Source organism: Mauremys mutica, chromosome 23 (genome assembly GCF_020497125.1).
Source record: "Mauremys mutica isolate MM-2020 ecotype Southern chromosome 23, ASM2049712v1, whole genome shotgun sequence".
NCBI lineage: Eukaryota > Metazoa > Chordata > Testudines > Geoemydidae > Mauremys > Mauremys mutica.
The window spans coordinates 7,262,249-7,278,755 of record NC_059094.1 but is presented as its reverse complement, the minus strand read 5'-3'; the positions used below and the strand labels follow the sequence as shown (position 1 = coordinate 7,278,755).

At 44.1% G+C, this 16,507-nt stretch overlaps 1 protein-coding gene and 3 non-coding genes across 13 annotated transcripts in view; all 4 read right to left on the bottom strand.

Moving 5' to 3' along the window:
• PUM1 (pumilio RNA binding family member 1) overlaps nucleotides 1-16,507 on the bottom strand; it is a 125,603-nt gene that overhangs the window by 29,968 nt on the left and 79,128 nt on the right. For all 10 annotated transcript variants that reach the window (XM_044997702.1, XM_044997711.1, XM_044997701.1 and 7 more), the window contains 3 exons: nucleotides 9,267-9,418; nucleotides 2,753-2,891; nucleotides 964-1,107 (listed from right to left, as the gene is read on the bottom strand). In XM_044997702.1, coding sequence (XP_044853637.1) covers nucleotides 964-1,107; nucleotides 2,753-2,891; nucleotides 9,267-9,418 — 435 coding nt within the window. The remainder of the gene's footprint in view (nucleotides 1-963; nucleotides 1,108-2,752; nucleotides 2,892-9,266; nucleotides 9,419-16,507) is intronic.
• Nucleotides 772-861, bottom strand: LOC123355605. Its single transcript, XR_006575153.1, has one exon. It is a non-coding gene; the product is annotated as a small nucleolar RNA SNORD103/SNORD85 (small nucleolar RNA).
• Nucleotides 4,673-4,756, bottom strand: LOC123355602. Its single transcript, XR_006575150.1, has one exon. It is a non-coding gene; the product is annotated as a small nucleolar RNA SNORD103/SNORD85 (small nucleolar RNA).
• Nucleotides 13,545-13,631, bottom strand: LOC123355603. Its single transcript, XR_006575151.1, has one exon. It is a non-coding gene; the product is annotated as a small nucleolar RNA SNORD103/SNORD85 (small nucleolar RNA).

The following is a 16,507-nucleotide window of genomic DNA, read 5'->3' as shown; positions in this document are numbered from 1 at the left end:
GCAGTTGTGCTACTAACACTGAACGTGGCTTTTTTCCAGATCGTTTGTAAGTGTCTTGCTCATTTGCTGGCCTGCTACAGTATCCCCTCAGATCTCTGTGATAGCTGGCCACTGTATTTGGGTACGTCTTTTTTCAGATAATCACCATATGTGGAGGGTTAAGCAAGAGGTAGCAAAAGCGAACATGAGCTGCTTCCAAGTTAAGTTTTAAAGGGACAACTGTCAACTTGGATTAAATTTAAATTTTGTAAAAACTGAAGGCCAACAGAAATACGTCCACCCAATAAAAACAATTTTAAAAACAAGCATTCCCCTGACGTGCATGAAACAAAAACATGCAGTACTAAGAATCTGACAGTCAAAATGACTTTGATTTTTAATAATCTAAGGTATTAAGTAACATTAACCAAGGTTGTTAACACAACATTAATGCTGAGAGTTTCCTTTAGAAACGAGTTATTCTATGATTAAGGAACATTTTCCTTCCACTCTCCAATCATTTAAAGGTGTATGAAGGGATTTGGCTCAAACTTCCCCTCAACACCTCTCAAAAAATTCTAATTAAAAAAAACCAAAACACAGTAATCCAAAAAATAAGCCTGGGAAATTTCGGTCCAAAAAGGTGACAGATATGAGCATTGTAAATAATTATAATGGAAATTGTTTCAAAATCTTCATTTTAGTAGGTGCCACCAGGTACTGTTGATAATATCAGAATTTTGCAAAGTGGTGCAAAAAGCTATTCTATGCTCATTTTCCAGTTACGTATTTTGAGGCTCAGCACACAGAGTACAGAGAAAGTTCTCAGCAGCAATCCCTGTAATGGATCTCAGTGAGGGCAAGTGTGTCATCATTGCCTGCACGTCTACAGCAGAGTGCACAAACACCATACACAGAATCGCCCCCGTCTTCCGCATGGATGGGACAGATTTGCGCACACATTTCTAGCTACGTGGAACTTACCTGCTTGCGCTGCTGAGGAACTGATGATGACAGGAGCAGGGGCTACCAAGCGCACAGGGGCCCCCAAGCCATTCCTAGCCCCTGCATTCACCACCAGGGCACCTGTTTGGTCATAGTATGCGGCAGGAGCCAGCATAGGATAACCTAAGAATACAGAGACAAATTAACATATGGCAACTAAGCCATCTACCACCAGGAGCCACTGACATTTCAGATTGTTTCAGGAGAAGCTCGGATTACAGCTACAGGACATTTTCAAATATAAATAGGTGAAAAACGGCATAAATTCTGATTCTCAGGTCATGTCTACACTGCCCCGTAGCTCAGACTAAGGGGGTGTAAATAGTGGTGTGCACTAAAGTGCTGAGCTGTAACTCCTCCATGTGGGCGCAGCGTGTGCAAACTCAAAGGTGCTGAGTTCGCACTAAAACAGTCCTACCAGCACAATTTATATTCCTTCCCTTACAGGAATAAGCTATACATGTATAAGGCACCTTGTATACCACTACAACTGTGTCCATAGTGGTGAGGGAGGGGGCAGCTATACCACTTTAACTACCCCAGTATCACTGTGCACGCACACAAACACTACATTATAAAGCTTGGCTGATGCAGAATGTCCCAACATCTAATCACAAAACACCTAGCTTTTACACACTGTGAATCACCGCCCTCCCAAAGCCAAGGGCCAGATTGTCAAGAAAGGGCAACTCCCATTTGGATGCCTGACCCAAGTGACCAGATTTTCAAAAGTGCTTAACATGTCTCAATGGGGGCTGAGCCCTTTTGAAAACTTGACCCAAGAAGTAATCATGCCAAATTCAAGGCTACCTATAAATCAAACACACCTTGCAACACGCATGTTCTCTTTCACTCTATAATCAAAATAAAGCCTTCTACAGCTACACTCTAGTCATAAGAAGGCCTCTACCCATATGGAATTCCCAAGCAAGACACTTCACGCTGAAAAATTATAGAATATTCACTTAACCGAACTCTGACCAACCAGACATACTTCTATCCGCTTAGTGTATCAATAATGACCTGTCTACTTTACACAGTAGAATAGAATACTGCAATTTATAGGTCAAGAGAGTTTGTAACAGCCTTGTGGGTCACAGCTAATGTTATGGGAGCTCATCTTCTGCAGACCTTGGTGTTCTTGACAGTGAGGCTGCCTGCACGTGCCCCCACAGGAACAGCTATTGGGAAGTGATGATGTAGGATGCTGAGGAAGAAAGATGTCAGCCTAGCCAGGCTCCACAAAAGGCCCAATACAGTGAAAGATTAAATTCTTGGCTGTTCACGACCGTATTCCTCACTGGCTTCCATGGTACAAACAGAAACGACTGCGACAAACCGTATTAGATAACAATGTATTGTAATTATTATTTTTAAAACCACTAGCGTCTACACAAAATCTTGGGTGTATTATGTGAGGGTGAAATCCTAGCTCCGTTACAGTTGATGGGCATTTTGCTACTCACTTTATTGTGGCCAGGATTTCACCTACTGAAAAGGTCTATAAAGATACGATACTCAAAACTTGAAATTTCAACAGAAGTCATTAATTCCTTCAAACAGCCAAGCTATCGAACGTATTCTCTTCTGGCTTTATAGAAAATGTAACCTGTATCCAAAGAGTAAGTGAAGCAGTACAGGAGCTAACATTTCTTTTCACCTTTGACAAAGGAATTTAAACCATCAGAAAGCATGGCTGGTTCAAAGAAAATTAGTAGCAGTTTATCTAGTGCACTCCTTTGCTTAATGGGCTTGATAGAGTCCATACCTGGCATTCCTGCTGCCAGGCCTTGTCCAAAAGCAAGAGCAGAGTTTACCGCTGCAGCTGCCACGAGTGGATCAGTCTGCTGTCCCTGCTGGTTCTGATTTGGAGTCAAAGGACGCTGACTGGCTCCTCCACGGAGAACCTGAGTGAGAAACAGGATCAGTGACTAGTCTGTCTGCTAGTCTACAAGTCAAAATAACTGAAAACATTTCTACGAACTTTCATGAACAGTCTAGTAAAGAAGTTTATGCAGTGTTGTTTTGGCCATGGATACAGCCCAGAATATTAGAGAAACAAGGTGGGTGAGGTAATATCTTTTATTGGACCAACTTCTGTTGGTGAGAGACAAGCGCTCACTGAAGCTTTCAGGTCACCTGAAGAAGAGTCATGTGTGTAAGCTGAAAAGCTGGCCTCTCTCATCAACAGAAGTTGGTCCAATAAAAGATTATCTCACCCACCTTTAATACCCACAAAAGCTTATGCCCAAATAAGTCTGTTAGTGCCACCGGACTCCTCCTCCTTCTCACCCACCTTGTCTCTCTATTTAAGTGTACAGTTTCCTATACACTATGACAGGGATTCTCAAAACTTAGTTGTACCACGACCCCCTTCTAACAAAAAATTACTTCACGACCCCAGGAGGGGAGACCGAAGCCTGAGCCCACCCAAGCCCCACGGCCCATGATGGGGGTCCAAAGACCCATCACCCCATTCGGGGGGGACGGGAGGGGAGGAAGAAGGAGAGAGACAAAATTGAAGCCCAAGGCAGGAGGCCTGTAACCTAAGCCCCGCCACCCAGGGCTGAAGCCCTCAGCTTCGGCCCTGGGTGGTGGGGCTCTGGCTTCAGCTTTGGCCCTGGGCCCAGCAAGTCTAAGCCAGCCCTGGTGACCCCACTAAAATGGGGTCGTGACCCACAATTTGAGAACTGCTGTGCAATGAGAGATGTGTGACAATTAGTGTAGTTTTTCTTCTCTCTATTGGTGGACTATGCTCTCAGTTACAAAGTCTTATACACACTGAAGTATTAAACTCAGAAGACCCGATGTTAAAATGGATACAAATGCTATCATGATACCTAAAGATGCCCCTGTCAAGTTTACCAGACCTGACGTGGGAAAATGTCACCCATTAATCTTTTCATTCCTGTTTCCATACATCTCTAACTTACAACATTCTAAACAAATCTTTAAGAAACAGTCACTGCCCCTGGAAAAGGATGGTTATTGGTATTTGTCCTCTGAAGATAACAGATCTGGCTATTGATGTGCACAGAAACTACACTTCAAGCTTGCCAACTTGAGCAGAAATGAAGAAATACTCAGGTGAGTTCCTATAGGCTAGTGAGACATGGTGGCTTGGCTTGAGTTTTTCCAAGCTGTAGACCCACCTGTGAAACAGTGATCCCTTCAATAACAAGATCACACAACGTCTTCTACATGTAGCCCTTGCGGTTAAAGTGTGTGATGCACTAACTGCTCTGGGGTTTATCTGTGAAATCCCACTATGCAAGTGGTAATGAAAAAGTGTGCACCCACTCGTGAGTTCAACCTATTAAAAGCTGTCACTTGGTGCCACGCATGATTCACACATTTTACAACAACAGAACACACTGAAAGGTGTCTCCTGCCCCTCCACCCCCAAAGATAATAGAAGCAAATATTTACTTGGTGCATCAACAGAGAGAAGAGTAGTTAACAGATTTTCACGAAAGCTCAACCCACCTCCAATCGAAGTGGTTTCAACAGCTGCAGTGAACTGATGAGCGTGCACAATGCTGGTGCAATGCAATGAACATGCATAATGAAGGATATGTCACAGCAAGTGACATTCTGGTATTTTTATGAATCTCCCATCCCCTTTGGGATCTCCCAAGCACCAAAGAGAAAGTATCCATATACATCATTCTAGCAGGTTTCCAAAAGCGCTGGCTCAGCTCTTCTGAGTACTTCAAGGTTCTCATTATCGAACAGTGTTCTCAGTGAGGGCAAGTGTATCATCATCGCCATACTTTTGAAAACCACTAAAGCACAGGGGAATGAGGGCAAAACTGGTATTTTTAAATGAAAAGCTAAGTTTCCCAAACGAGTTCTGAAAAATCACAGCAACATGTGAGAAGCACTTCTTCCAAGGGAGCATCTGGGAGGATTTCCCTCAGAAATGCAGGGTCTGTCTCATGGGGGAAGAAAGGTTTGTGTTTAAAATATACACACACATTTAAGTCTAAAGCACTTTGGCCACTTTTGGGGCTGTAAAAATAATGAAAGATACTACAAGTTACATCTATGAGAGATGGCTTTTGTACCAGCCTATAACCACTGCAAAAGCTATTTCAGCATATATCTTATTTACAGGGCATAGGACCCTACTCTGAATGCCAAGCTTAAAGTGGCAAGTCTGTCACACTTCATTTCTTCTGCTTTACCAGTGCACGTATTTTTCGATATAAGTGTGGAAGTTCAATTCAACCTGCACACGTTGCTAGGTGCAGAGGTTTGAAGCCTGACCTTGTCAGGAAGCAAAAATGGTCTCTTTCTCATCACTGGTCCAGAATCAATGGAGTGAAAGATTATTGCTTTATTTTATCTGGAATGGCTTTAAGATGGTACAAAGCAGTAGTTTCTGGCCCTAGCAGTTCTAAAGACAGCAGCTGCCAAGTCCAGATGCTAGCTATATAGTGGGGAAGATGGCATGTAGAGAGAGCATGTAAAGCTCCAGTAACGCTCAACCTGCAACAGCTAAAAAGCAAATGCTTTATACCACTGCAAAGATGGTACCTCTGATTTCCAGTGGTATAATAGATTTATTTTGTTTCTAGCCCTGAAGAATCACTGGATACATGTCGTTAAACTATGTGTAGCCTGACTTGATGCTTGGTTTAGCAGGGGGTTTTCAGCATTAGTTCTGAACTAAATATAGCAGGTTCATATCTCAAAGACATCTAACTTGCAATCTCTGGATATGTGCACAAGTTTTAGGTAAATGCATTTGAGAGGGTTGATGCAGAGTTTGAAATTCAGATTAGCATGCATTTCTGAGGTATAAAATGAGAGGGGCAGAGACTACCCTTACTCATGTCATGATGGTAATGACGACTACAAACAAAGGCACTGTGGTGCCACCAGCAGCCCTTTTATCATTCATCTTGAACTGGGAGAGTTTAGCAACGATGGAATCATTTTAAATTTGTTATAACATTAATCTGGAAGTTATTTTTGAAACAAAATACTGAGTTGAATATTAAATTAACTTTCTGGATTACCATACAGATGCAGACCATTTATGATGCATTTTTACTTTGCTACAATGAAAAACCACCTTAAGTAACACAATTTAATTTTGCTATCATTCCACATCACATTATATCAGTACTTTCAGAGTCATTTTTGTTTTCCACTCTCACCTGGTTGTAGGGACTAATTTTGAACTCACCTGATCTACATCTCAGAAGGGTTGTTACTATTAATAAAATATGCATTTTAAAGAGCTAATATGTACTTAATTAACATTAATAGCTTAGCTAAATTAGTAAGTTTTTTCAATATGTTCTAACTCTCTTTATGGCTCAAGTCTTGCTGCATTAAAAACTGATATTAATATGCATTTTTATGACAAATGACTTGTAATACTGGAACAAAACAATGGTCCATCTACTTGAGAATCCTCTCTCTGACAACGACCAAATATAGTTGCTTCAGAGAAGATATAAGCCGCATTATACATCTTATTTGCAATATTATTATGGGGAAATTCCTTCTGATTCCAGCTGGTGATCCACTCACTAGTTGGTCCTCATTACTGCTGCACACACTTATTTATATAAACATTGGTTAAATCACAAAAGTATTTGCCTCAATATTGTCCTGCAGTAAAGTTTCAGAGGCTAATTTTATGCTGATGTAAAAACCGATTTCATTTATTCATTTTGAACTTCTACTTCTTAAATTCTTTATACTCCTCCTTGTTCTGGTGCAGATAAAGGCAAAAAACCAAAACAACAACAAAAACCCACCAACCCCAAACAGCCTGGCTGGCCTTTTCCATATTGTATCTCCTCTCACATTTCTCCTTTCCATCTAGTTTTTTCCTAAGTGGCGTTAATTTGGTTTGAATTAGCTCTTTTCCAAAGTGAATTAAACCAGGGTTTCTCAAACAGGGGTCGCCGCTTCTGTAGGGAAAGCTCCTGGCGGGCCGGGCCGGTGTGTTTACCTGCCCCGTCCACAGGTCCGGCCGATCGCGGCTCTCACTGGCCGCAGATCGCTGCTCCAGGCCAATGGGAGCTGCTGGAAGCGGTGCGGGCTGAGGACATACTGGCCGCCGCTTCTAGCAACTCCCATTGGCCCAGAGCGGCGATCCGCGGCCAGTGGGAGCCGCGATCGGCCGGACTTGCGGACGGGGCAGGTAAACACACCGGCCCGGCCCGCCAGGGGCTTTCCCTACAGAAGCGGCGACCCCTGTTTGAGAAACCCTGAATTAAACTAAACTAAATTAAGGTCACTTTAACTCTGATTAACAGAGTCCACAAAGGGGTTCAATGTGGTTTAACTAATCCACTTTAACACCTTTAGGTAACCCGGATTAATTTTTCTGAGTGTCCCTGTGTAGACAAGCCCTTAGAGTCTCCATAAATACTTACTAACAGACCTAAGAGATCCAGACTGTTATGGCCTATCATTTGAACTCTCATAACACTTCTATAAGGGATTTTCAGCTCTTAAAAACTATCATAAGAGAAAAAGGAAATACCAAGTTTGTGATACAGATCAGTGTAAGGCATAAGGAAGGATAAGATGATGTCATGAATTCCATGACTTTCAGAGACCTCCATGACATTTTCCACTTCAGCCCCAGCCACCCTGGGGGGAGGCTCCAGAGCCTCCAGGCACCGCTGAAGCAGGGGGACCCTGGAGCTCCAAGCAGCTCAGGCTGCAGTGGAGGCCCATGGAGCTGTCGTCTGCTGCAGCAGTGGCTGCTGGAAACCCTTAGCCGGCAGCAGGGATTGGGCTCTGTTCTCATCCCAATCCCCGGGCGTCAGTCATCTGCTGGCCAGCCCCCCATTCTTTTCAGTAAAAGTCACTGACGGGCCACAGGCTTCCACGAATTTTTGTTTATTGCCCGTGACCTGTCTGTGACTTTTACTAAAAATAACTGACAAAAGCTTAACCTTAGTCATAAGGCAACGGAGCTTTTGTGCCTAGGTATTGCAGGCATCTGGGCTTGAGGATTTACAAGCATGGCAACTTTGCCACTGGCAGCAAAAGAACTTTTTAATCGTGAGCCACATTTGGTGAAGATAAATTTACGTGTTGTATTACAGTAGCACCTCGAGGTCCTTTGTGTTAGATGCTACACAGACATATAACCAGAGACAGTGCCTGCCCCACAGAGATTACTGTCTACATAACCAAACCTGGTGCTAATATTGTTCTGAAAGATCTTAAAATTTGCTCCATATTTGGGTTCCCTGGGATCCTACATTTTCAGAATGGATTTGCCCCCATGTCACTGCTAGAGTTTCTGCAAACGGGCATGCAAGATCCACCTTGTTTTGCACAGTGCTGCTGCCATCTGAAAACGTGAACCAGGAGGAAGGAGAAGCAGCAAACTTTAAAGTTCTTTTGCTTCAGACACTGGGAAATGGGAATGTGAGTAGGTTTTTTTGTTTGTTTGTTTTTGAAACATTACAGTGAACGAAAGGGAGAGGGGAGGACTGATAATATACAAGTCTAAGAATGTTAGTTGTTTTTTTTAAACTGGGCAAATGTTGAAGCAACCCACATTTGCACAGAAAGAAAGCTCATCCCTCCTTCTCAGATGGGAAATGGGTTGAATATGAGTTGGGAAATGCATCAGTATGAAAAAAATGTTAAGATTAAGCTGCTTCCATCATATTAAAACAGTTATAGCTTCAGAGCTGCAGATAGTCAATAGCAACAGAGCTATGGGTATTGCTATGTGATGGAAACATCTTATTCCTAACACAATTTTTTCACACAAATGCCTATTCCCCATTAAACCTGCTTTACATAATTTTAATTCTCATTAATGGATTTCTTTTTGCTGCAATATATTCACTTTTTAAAAACTACTTTGCTTAAACTTGCCAACAGCTGCCCCTTATCTCCTTTATGTGTTGGAAATGAAACAAGATTTAACATTTCTATTCTACTGTTCTGCTAGTTACAGCTTCCAACATGGGTTTAGCCAGATATCTGAAGCAGCAAGAAGCTATTTTTAAGTTTCCTCCTTTCACTATTGACTGGTTTTGATTTGGCAGCAAATAATGTTGTGCAAAAGAGACCATCACGGCCAGACTACATACAGGAAACGCCAAACATGGAAAGAATGGTATGACCCCAATAGTTAACTTATAGGTAATACTTACCTCTCAATTTTAAAGAAATCAACTGAGTCTCATATGTTCAAGTGTTATCACTGGAAATAGCAATTCTTTAACTCACATGAGCGTACTTATGTAAATCCCAGGTACCAAAGGTACCTGCAAAACACTGCCGCTTACCTGCTGTTGTCCCTGTTGGGTCTGTTGAGTGGTTTGCTGATTTGCTGAGTTACTTGCAGCGGCAGCTGCTGCAGCTTGCTGTTGGAAAAGACTGGCAGGATAAACTCCCCAGGGAGTAACTCCATAGTACTGATGAGGGACTACTGCAGGACCTAAAATGCCAAAGGAGGATTCAGTCAACTTCTGTAGTAAACAAGACCTGCTCAACAGTAAGCCATGACCAAAAACGCCTGCACACATCACATTTGATTCAACAAAGCCTATTTTAAAGGTGACCTGCAAAGGATTTTAAAACCACTGGGCTCAGGAGTGTAGTCCAGAATACATGGAATTTACCCAGTTCTTGCATTTTAACTACTACAACACTGATTGGGTTAGTGCCAATTGTTATTCCTTTATCACAACATACAAACAGGGCCTGAAGTTTTTTTCCTCCTGCTTCTCTTTGCTTTATATATACTGGGCATGTCAACATTTAGTAGGAATCTCAAGTGATTTTTATTGTGAGCTTCAATGTCATAACTGAAGGCATGGCTAATGAACCTTTGACGAAGGCATCCTTTCTCCAAAATAGAACTGTTAAGCTATAGGTGTGAACACTGTTTTACAACATAGTTGACAAAAAGTCCCTTCTGCTCTCAAGACTCCTGTGGTATCTGTCATTTAGTTCTCCAGTCACCAGGGAGACTTTTCCAACCTAGAGAACACCTCAATTTCCAATGTAAAAACAAGCAGAATTAAAACAAACAAACAAACAAAACTTTTCAGGCCTTTTTTATACACCACATAAACCAGTAGTAGGATTAAAGGGCACAGGTCCCATTTTTAACATGTTGTATGTCACATTTAAGAGAGAATGTATGTTTACCTTAAGTGATCAACAGAACTGTGAATTGTCATGTGGGTTGTGTCAATTTCCAGGACTCTGTTATTTTAATTATGGCCTGGCTTAGCCTCTGTTCTTAAAAGTTTATCCAAAGACGACTGGTGTACAATCAGATGAGAAATCTGTATGCTGCACTTCCTTGTGGAACACATCCCATCGAATACAATAGTGTTTGGAAGCAACAGAATGTCTGCTTCATGTCTTTTGGAGAGATCAGCAGAAGGTTAACAAAAATCTTCTAATTTCTACTTTTTTCAAAACCAATGCAAAGCCTGAGGGCTAAATTACTCACTGTTGAAGTGAAAATGACTTTAGATTGGAATGTGCTTGTCTGAATGAAATACAACACTAAATTTTACATCAGATGCGCTCTCCGCTGTAGCAGCGATGAGTATTTACTATGCTCAGACAGAATGCTTGCCTTCTAACAGAGGAACATACAGCTTAGACCAGGGGTAATCAATTATTTTCTGTTAAGGTCCAGAGGTATAGTCAAACTCCAGATTCCAGAGAAAATACAAAAACAACAACAACAAGTAAGTAAGTAAATAAATAAAACAATTTCACAGTCCGTTCAAAAGCATCTGGCAGTCTGGATCTGGCCCGCGGTCTGCCTATTGTCTACCCCAGCTTAGACTATCAGACAAGCAATGCATTCAGACAAATGTATTAGTGGATCTGATGAAAGTTCAATTGCAAAATGCTGCAATTAAGAACAAATTTGGTCTTTCATAGCTCATTAAAAAAATGTTTGCAAACAAAGCAAGTTTAGCAAACATATGCATAAAGAGAGGGTGGGTATTTGGATCAGAGAGCAGGGAAACTATTCCAAGCATAAGTGTAACCTAGAAGGGGGAAGGAAGACAATAAAGAAGAGGAGAGGATAGAAACAAGGCCATTAAGCAGCAGGCTTGGGCCTTGCAATTATATATACTTGTCTCAAAAAAACACAACACGTTTTTATTTATATTATATATAATTTTATATTTTTATATTTTATATACAGTCGAACCCATTTATGTCGACCTCGGTTAACTTGCCAATCCTGTTAAGTCGACGGTTTACAAGTGGAACCGCCAGACTCCCTCTTTGGCTTATGAGTTTCTCATCCGTTATGTCGATTTGCCGAACCCTAATATCTCGAGCCCGTCCCCGACCCACCGTGTCCCCAGCCGCCGGCTCCCCGGCTCTCCAGCCGCGCGGTTCCCCAGCCGCCCGCTTCCCGCGTCTCCAGCCGCCGGCTCCCCGGCTCTCCAGCCGCGCGGTTCCCCAGCCGCCCGCTTCCCGCGTCCCCAGCCGCCCGGCTCCCCGCGTCCCCGACCCACCGTGTCCCCAGCCGCCCGCTCCCCGGCTCCCCAGCCCCGCGGTTCCCCGCTTCGCCGCCCGCCCGGCTCCGCTTCCCCGCCCGCCCCCATATACCCGGTCCCTGCCTGTCCCCGCCCGCCTGGCCCCGCATACCTGGTCCCTGCCCGTCCCCGCCCCACATACCTGGTCCCGGCTTCTCCTGCCGCCCGCCCGCCGGCTCCGCTTCCCCGCCCGCCGGTCCCCGCTTCCCCGCCCCCGCATACCCGGTCCCTGCCTGTCCCCGCCCGCCCGGCCCGCATACCTGGTCCCTGCCCGTCCCCGCCCCACATACCTGGTCCCGGCTTCTCCTGCCGCCCGCCCGCCGGCTCCGCTTCCCCACCCGCCGGTCCCCGCTTCCCCGCCCCCGCATACCCGGTCCCTGCCTGTCCCCGCCCGCCCGGCCCGCATACCTGGTCCCTGCCCGTCCCCACCCCACATACCTGGTCCCGGCTTCTCCTGCCGCCCGCCCGCCGGCTCCGCTTCCCCGCCCGCCGGTCCCCGCTTCCCCGCCCCGCATACCCGGTCCCTGCCTGTCCCCGCCCGCCCGCCCGGCCCGCATACCTGGTCCCTGCCCGTCCCCGCCCCACATACCTGGTCCCGGCTTCTCCTGCCGCCCGCCCGCCGGCTCCGCTTCCCCGCCCGCCGGTCCCCGCTTCCCCGCCCCCGCATACCCGGTCCCTGCCTGTCCCCGCCCACCCGCCCGGCCCGCATACCTGGTCCCTGCCCGTCCCCGCCCCACATACCTGGTCCCGGCTTCGCTTCCCCGCCCGCCCGTCCGTCCGTCCGTCCGGCTCCGCTTTGCCGGATCCAGCCACGTGCAGGCAGCGCGGTAAGGGGGCAGGGAGGGGGTGGGGGGGTGGATAGGGGTTTATCTCGATCATTGGTTATCTCGATGGCTTTTGGCAAACCCCTAGGCCGTCGAGATAACAGGGTTTAACTGTATTTATATATTTTATGGATCGGTGCCTGTTGGTATCTAATCAAAGCAGGTGACAAACTGCATACTGTGACCTGTAGTTTCTGCAAGCCACACTTCTGTACTGAAGAGAGGCAGCTACAATCCGCTTCATTTTATGCAAATAGGGTAGCCATCAGGCTCCTGGCAAGTGCCATGGCAAAATATATAATTTAAAAAAAAATGCAACTTTCGAAAGCAAAACAGCATTCTGGACTCAATCTGTACAAATTGGTGTGTTGCAGGTGCAGAGCCTGCATTATGCTGCAGGATGGTGAAGTTCAGCAACACTGTTACTCTGAGGGCGGCATTGGTTAATCTTACTTATCAAGTCATTTTAATTTTGTCTGTCTACGCAGGACGTTGTATAAGACCAATCACTGTACTATGTAAACTCCCTGTCATCACAGCCCCAAAAGCTCTTTTGCACAGCAAGATCACCTTATGAGTAGCCTGGGCTCCAATGCCACAAGGTAAATCAGGGTGAGCAAGACCTGCCCCGGTGGTCTCGTGCTCTGTGACAGAAATCCATCGATGGTGAGAAAAGCGACTATAGTTCCCTCTCAACAGATCTGCTCCCAGGCAGCAACAGCTTATTTTACATGGCTAGCCACGTTATCTTTGCACACGAATACCGAAGCACAGCCCATTGAACAGTCCCAGCATGCTGGTGCTCATCTTCATTTAAGCAACCAAGGGTGCTTAGATCAAAATGCATCAGTGCCTGTTGGTATCTAATCAAAGCAGGTCACAAATTGCATGCTGTGACCTGTAGTTTCTGCAAGCCACACTTCTGTACTGAAGAGAGGCAGCTCTCTGCTCCATTTTATGCAAACAGGGTAGCCATCAGGCTCCTGGCAAGTGCCATGCCAACCTTCATTTGGACAAAGATTAGGCATCTCCATTCCAAACCAAAAGAAGTAGAGTTTATATTAATCAGAGCTCTAACTACTGTACACACACACAATCTGGCTCTCTCTCAGCTAGGGGTTGCTCATTTGAACAGCTACAGCTTTAGGTGTAAAAAAAGAGAAAGGTTATTGAAGTTTGCAGTAAGCGCCTTTAAACACAGCATTCTGAGCATTTTTGCAAGTCTGGCTTAAGCTCATCTGAGCACATGGTGAGGTTCTCATTACTGAGCAGCTCTCTCAGTGAGGGCAAGTGTGTCATCGCTGCCAGACCGGTAAAACTTGCACAGTTATTCTTCATTACAAGAGACTAATCTAGTTTTATACTTATGAAAGATCCCACAGAAAAGGAAGAACATCCTAATGCATCTGAAGACAAGTACTTCTATTGTGTTGTGCACCACACACACACTGAAGAATTTATGCACTCAAAAAGCATGTACATGCTAAAAGGAGTTTAAGAAATACCAATAAACTGAACAGCAAACGTGGTCACAATAAAAACCATTCCCTTCAATATCAGTGTTACCATCAAATCTATACAGGTATTTGTAATCATGCCATTCATGTGAATCAGAGTACGATGACTCATACTCAATGGGGACTTCAACTACGCAGACACTTGTTGGGAAAATAACACAGCAGGGGACAGATTATCCAACAAGTTCTTGGAATGTATTGGAGATCGTTTTTTATTGCAGAAGGTGGAGAAATCTATTGGGGAGAGGCTGTTCTAGATTCGATTTTGACAAATAAGGAGGAACTGGTTGAGAATTTGAAAGTGGAAGACAGCTTGAGTGAATCAAGATTCTAAGGAGTGGTGGTGGTGGTGGGGGGGGGGGAACAGCACAATAAAGATAATGGATTTCAAGAAGGAAGACTTTAGCATCTCAAGGAGTTGGTAGATACGAACCCATGCAAAGCAAGACTATGGGGAAAAAGTTCACGAGAGCTGGCAATTTTTCAAGGAGACATTATTAAGGGCACAAGAGCAAACTATCCCACTCCACAGGAAAGATAGGAAGTATGGCAAGTGGCCAGTATTTGCTTAACCAGGAGATCTTCAATGATCTGAAGCTCAAGAGTCCTACGAACAGCAGAAACTAGATCAAATTACAACCGATGAATATAAACAAACACAAGCATGAAGGGATAAAACTAAAAAGGCCAAGGCGAAAACGAGATTAAACTAGCTAGAGACAAACAGTGACAAGGAAACATTTTACCAATACATTAGAAGCAAGAGGAAGACCCAGGACAGGGTAGGCCTGTTACTCAGTGAGGTGGGGGAAAACAATAACAGAAAATGTGGAAATGGCAGAAAAGTGCTGAACAACTTCTTTGTTTCAGTTTTCACCAAAAAGTTGAGTAGTGATTGGATGTCTAACATAGTGAACGTCAGTGAAAATGAGGTAGGATGTGAGGCTAAAATAGGGAAAGAACAAGTTAAAAATGACTTAGACAAGTTAGATCTCTTCAAGTCTCCAGGGCCTGATGAAATACATCTTAGAATAACTCAAGGAGTTGACTGAGGAGATATCTGAGCCATTAGCAATTATCTTCAAAAAATCATGGAAGACAAGCGATTGCAAAGGACTGGAAAAGGGCAAATATAGTACCAATCTATAAAAAGGGGAATACAGACAACCCAGGGAATTACTGACCAGTCAGCTTAACTTCAGTACCCAGAAAGATATTGGAGCGAATAATTAAGCAATCAATTTACAAACACCTAGTAGATAATAAGATAAGTAAAAAAGTCATGGATTTGTCACAAACAAATTGTGTCAAACCAATCTAATAGCTTTCTTTGACAGGATAACAAGCCTTATAGGATGGGCGGAGAGTAGATGTGGTATATCTTGACTTTAGCAAGGCTTTTGATACTGTCTCACATGACCTTCTCATAATCAAAGTAGGGAAACTCAGCCTAGATGGAGCTACTATAAGGTGAGTGCATAACTGGTTGGAAAACCATTCCCAGAGAGTAGTTATCAGGGTCAAACTAGAAGGGCATATCATGTAGGGTCCCCACACGGATCGGTTCTGGGTCCAGTTCTGTTCAGTATCTTCATCAGTGATTGAGATAATGGCATAGAATCATAGAATATCAGAGTTGGAAGGGACCTCAGGAGATCATCTAGTCCAACCCCCTGCTCAAAGCAGGACCAATCCCCAACTATTTTTTTTGCCCCAGATCCCTAAATGGCCCCCTCAAGGATTGAGCTCACAACCCTGGGCTTAGCAGGCCAATGCTCAAACCACTGAGCTATCCCTCCCTCCGAGAGAACGCACTTATAAAGTTTGAGGATGATGCCAAGCTGTTAAGGATAGCAAGTGCTTTGGAGGGATAGCATTAAAATTCAAAATGATCTGGACAAATTGGAGAAATGGTCCCAAGTACATAAGATGAAATTCAAGAGGGATAAATCCAAAATACTCCACTTAGGAAGGAACAATCAGTTGCATACATACAAAATGGAAAATGACTACCTAGAAAGAAGTACTGCAGAAGGGAATTTGGGGGTCATAGTGGATCACAAGATAAATATGAGTCAATAGTGTAACACACACACACACAAAAATAATAATAATTCTGGGCTGTATTACTGGTGTGATGTAAGCAAGACACAAGAAGTAATTCTTCTGCTCTACTCTGCGCTAATTAGGCCTCAAGTGGAGTATTGTGTCCAGTTCTGAGCGCCACATTTCAGGAAAGGTTTGGACAAACTGGCGAAAGTTCAGAGGAGAGTAACAAAAATGATTAAAGGTCTAGAAAACACGGCCTATAAGGAAAGACTGAAAGAACTGAGTTTGTTTAGCCTGTAGAAGAGAAGACTGAGAGGGGACATGATAACAGTTTTCAAGTACATAAAAGGTTGTTACAAGGAGGAGGGAGAAAAATTGTTTTCGCTAACCTCTACTTGCAGCAAGGGAAGTTTAGGTTGGACATAAGGAAAATCTTCCTTTCAGGGTGGTTAAGCACTGGAATAAATTGCCTAAAGAGGATGTGGAATCCCCGTCATTGTCTAAGCTGCTTTCAAAAAACCTCCGAACACCTGTCAGGCCTGGTCTAGATAATACTTAGTCCTGTTCTGAGTGCAGAGGACTGGACTAGAAGACCTATCAAGATTCTTTCCAGTGCTAT